Source organism: Eurosta solidaginis, chromosome 2, assembly GCF_040869045.1.
Source record: "Eurosta solidaginis isolate ZX-2024a chromosome 2, ASM4086904v1, whole genome shotgun sequence".
NCBI classification, from domain to species: Eukaryota; Metazoa; Arthropoda; class Insecta; order Diptera; family Tephritidae; genus Eurosta; species Eurosta solidaginis.
This window is the reverse complement of record NC_090320.1, coordinates 223,506,327-223,511,013: the sequence shown is the minus strand read 5'-3', so window position 1 is coordinate 223,511,013 and position 4,687 is coordinate 223,506,327. Positions and strand designations below refer to the sequence as shown.

Genomic DNA, 4,687 nt, shown 5'->3' with positions numbered 1-4,687 from the left:
TCTCTTCGCCGCTTTGTATTTGACTTCACTTTACCATCGCCACCGTCTTCTTCGTCTACATTTTGTAATGACCTTGCCTTTACTTTTCCTATTTCCTTTTCTTTTCTTTTCCCCTTACCTTCCTCTTCTTAACTAAAAATGCCACTAGATTTTAAAGGAAAACAAGATTCAGTGCACTGTGTTCAACTATGTCTCCACTACATTGCCATCCTCTTGCTCGTATTAAAAGATTGAGATTACCTTGTTAATGATTTTTGTCACAGCGACGGAAATCACTTCCCATTATATTTAGGAAGGGGTTCACTCATTACAAACAAATCATACCAACTGAAACCCTTTTATACAATTCAAGCATGGTATCTTTATTTAAGAAAAACATGAATTCAATCATTGCAAAATATATATAAAAAATATAGATATTACAACTTGATGAAAATATCAAGCATACAAATATTAAAATTTAAAAAAATACAAAGGAATACAATGATAAACGATTACAATGGTAATAAATTACAAAACTCTAATGCAAAAAATTACGTTTACAAAACAACCATTACAAAATTTTAAAACATACATAATATATAATTTATTTACTGCATCATAACATTCGTGGAGAGTTAACATAAAGAAGACGTTGAGACGAGTTTACATGAAAAACTTGTAATTTTAAGAGTACTTTGAACATTGCATAACTGTAAACATAACTTTACATAATTTGGTTATTACAAATTATTGTGCATTACTATTCACTCTGTTTCAGGTTATAGCAAATAGTTCTTTTCATATCGTAATTTTGTTAAATAAAATTTATCTTATGCTCTGCCGGAACACACTCTGTTTAGCCTTTCCTGTACCTGTACTGGCCTTCTTTGCAGCTAGTGGATCAGGCGCAAAACAATTCCATAAGCGAAGAGTTTCATCGGCACCAGCACTTATAACCGTACTACCATCAGGAGACATAGCCATTTGCAGCACACGAGCTGTATGTCCAGTTAACTCTGCTTGTTTTATCATTGAAGGATACTTCCAAATCGTTAGCTGATTATGTGCAAAACCATGAGCGGAGATCAATTCTTTATAGTTGCGTGACCATAAAAGTGCACATACTTGTGATTTGGCATCGACTGAATTTATCAAAGAACCATTATTAACATTCCAAAATTTAATACAACGGTCAGCCGTTCCACCACCGCTTGTCAATACATTTGTTTGCCATGGACACCAAGCCAATGCACGTACCGCCGCTTGATGCTCGTTGAGTACATGTAATGGTTCGGTAGCAGTACCTGCACCTCCGCTAACTCCTGACCACACATTAACCAAATTATCATTGCCACCACTAGCAAGATATTTAAAATCAGTTGACCATTTTAAACCACACACTTCCTGTGTATGACCATTTAATGTGGCTACTTTGTGTTCACGTGATCGTACATCATGATGTATAATAGATCCATCACGGCTACCAGAAGAAACAAGAAATGAATTCCATGCCAAACTTGCCACACGGGCCGAATGCCCATCCATAACCCGTAAACGTTTAACCTTAGAACAATCCCATAATTCTACAGCGCCTGTATTATTACCTATAGCTAAAATTTGGCCTTCCTGTATCCAAGAGAGTGCGCACGCATGATCACCTTCTTCATATTCAACCAATTGTTCGATATTGCCTGTTCCTGCATTCCATAGGTATACAGCATTACCTAAAGCTACAGTAACAATATTATCAGCACTCCAATCCATTAAATTTAAATAGTAGTCATTTATTATGTCTGGTGCATCCAATATGCGATCGGATGTCGTAGGTATATAACGAGAGCCACTCTTAGTCGATATGGGTGTATTAATAGAATAAACTACTTTTAATGGATTTTGATGTGATTCTGGTGCAGCCGGTGCTTTATTTTGATAGCATAATATACGACTACTTTTTGTATCACCAACTTTAAGGCTTTCTGAAATAAGTTTTTGTCGCTCAACTTTTGAGGGTGTCTTTTTGTTACCATTGTTGCTGTTGTCATCATCATTTTCGGATTTATCCTGCTCTTGTTTTATCTACATGGCATTAATAGGTTACTTAAAAAAAAAACAGCTAAAAAGTGAAAAGTATTTTACCAAATAATGCCCCAACTCAAAATTGCTGGTTCCCCGATTTGGTATGAAGCGATCACCGCCACTTGGTGTTCGGGCACCTTTGCTGGGTGTCGGCGTTTTCTTACATTTTGCGTCGCCCCCAACTTTACGTGGTGTTTTTGTAGGTTGATTTAGTCCGGAGAAACTAGTATTATATGACATAGATAGAACCGTACGGGATGTGTTTACACTGCCATTGAGGCTATTCGCCATTGCAGAGGCTTCCAATTTTTTCTGCCAGCGCGGTACAGGCCCACGAGAAATTTCACCGTCCAGCGTTAAAACGCTGTTGATTTCGTTCAAATAGTTAAACTGTGACATGTTTTTGTTTACAAACTTACGGCTTCAAGTATTCTAAAATCGCAATTTCACTTTATTTTACAATTTTAATTTTTCCAGTCTTTAATGTATCACAAATGGCGGTTGTAGAGGAAATTGAATTTTGCGCAGAGAAATGTATGTTATCAATGCTGCCAATTTCAAGGATAGCAGGGTTGCTAGTGCGCCAGTTCACATATAGATACAAATTGCCGGCAACAAAACTCTATTCCCGGATTTGTGGCGAATAGCGCGACGAAAGTTGCCGTAGTGAAGTTATTAAATTATATATTCAAATCCTTTACATAGAACGATTGGTTGCATTGCTTCGATTGACAGATGAATTTAATGTTTGACACCCGTATAACGTGCTACACAATGTTTGTGGAATGTACATCGCGGCAAAAAGTGGTAATTCTTTACTTTAGGGTACAACTGCTAAAACTCGTCCAAAAATATCGGGAGAGGTGTCAAAAGACGCGTTTGGATCCCAGGACCAGGAACCAAAAGCGGAAATTCCAATTTTTTTCTGTCAAAAGATATTTTCGCAAAATGGCCCGGAGCGCTGAGAAAACGGGGGGTCGGATCCGTAGTATTTCTGTGCAGAACACCTTTCTGCATTTGGCGGTCTTCGGCCGCGCTTATAAGAAGTTACCCTGGGTGGGTTCAACACCGTTTTGAAGACCAAATCTATATCCGCGCAAAACACGTTTACCCACAGTTTTTCTTGTGGGTAACACAAAATCATGAAAATTACACCAACCACATTACAGCTGGATTCGATACTAGAAAAAAATCGATTTAATCGATTAAATCGAACCAAACAAAGTTTATTTAAATCATGGCGCAACGATACAAGGTGGCAGCATGGAACACCTGATTATAAACTTTTTTTATTTGATTTGATACATCAACTTCCGGTGCAGTACGATTTTGACATTTGTCCATCGAATTTACAAAAACAAAGTACATGTAATTTTTATTTATGTTTGTAGGTATGTCACCATACTGCCACCTTGTATCATTCCGCTATGATTTAAATGTTGCTTATTCTTTGTAACTGTGTACATGTTTCGTACTTAACCATTTACACGATTATTCCCGGCAAATAAAGCTGGACAGTTTCTCTCTCTTTTCGTTGCCTGCCGACAAAATTGGAAGCATTAAGGAATGCCACATGGGTCTTTACTTGATCCTTTCATCGGAGTGAGATAATTAGTATACCCTGCAAAAATTGTTGGATTACGTGTTCCATTTTCTTCATGTTGGAGTACTCTAACAATACTCCTTTGCAATGTGTTTGCGGACCACCATCAGCCGATCATTGCTCGTTTTTTAACGACAGTGATCACGACACGATGACGATCGAACAGAGTTGCCAAAAGTAAAATATTGCATGCAAATAACTAATAATAAAATTTTACTTTGGCAACTCTGATAAAATGCAAACAGCGCACTGGTTTTATGTATACATATTATATTAGTTTCTTTATTCACGTATGCGTATGCGTATTATATTAGATTCTTTATTCACGCAAATGCTAGATAACATAAGATTTGCGCAAGAAGTAAGGGTAAGAATACCCCAGCGGGTTAGGGGATCAGAATATACCCGCGGTAGGTATGCCTGTCGTAAGAGGCGACTAAAATACCAGATTCAAGGGGCTGTGTAGCGCAACCCTTCAGGTTGCCAGCGCAATATATAGCTTCTCCAAACCCAATTGTCAACCTCACCTATCTGCGGCGAATCCTGTTTCACTAACAGACGAGGCTCTGGCGACCCCAAGCTCCTCATGGAACTTGAGGGTAGGGAGGGAGGGAATGGCCTGAAAGTTTAATGTGGCCACATAAATCGTTCCCGAGATGGTCGGGCTAGCACCTTAATGGTGCTATGGTACCGGAGCGTACCGGATTTGTATCCGGCAAAGGACCATCACATCGATAACACTCCCCAAAGCCTCCGGGTAGCAACCTTATCGCTACAACAACAATAACAGCATAACATAAGAATATTCGCAGTATAAAATATAAAAGTTGTATTGCCCCTCTTCATTTTCTTTCATTTTAAATTAAATTCACTTCGATAATTCTTTCCGACACAATTCCTCTTTAGTACTTTGGCATATGATCCTCTGTGGGTGCTCCATGGAGTACTACAGTGAAAGTACTTTGGAAAGTACTCTAACGTATGTACTCTATGGATTACTCACAAACAAAGCGAGAGTGGGATCAC

The 4,687-nt window shown here is 38.3% G+C and overlaps 1 protein-coding gene across 1 annotated transcript; it reads right to left on the bottom strand.

Annotated features, from left to right (window-relative positions):
• Positions 1-349: 349 nt before the first annotated feature.
• fzy (cell division cycle 20 protein fzy) lies at positions 350-2,688 on the bottom strand. Its single transcript, XM_067769889.1, has 2 exons — positions 2,119-2,688; positions 350-2,058 (listed from the first exon to the last, which is right to left on the bottom strand). The coding sequence occupies exons 1-2, from the start codon at positions 2,455-2,457 to the stop codon at positions 808-810; spliced, it is 1,590 nt and encodes a 529-aa protein (XP_067625990.1). The 5' UTR covers positions 2,458-2,688; the 3' UTR covers positions 350-807.
• Positions 2,689-4,687: the final 1,999 nt, after the last annotated feature.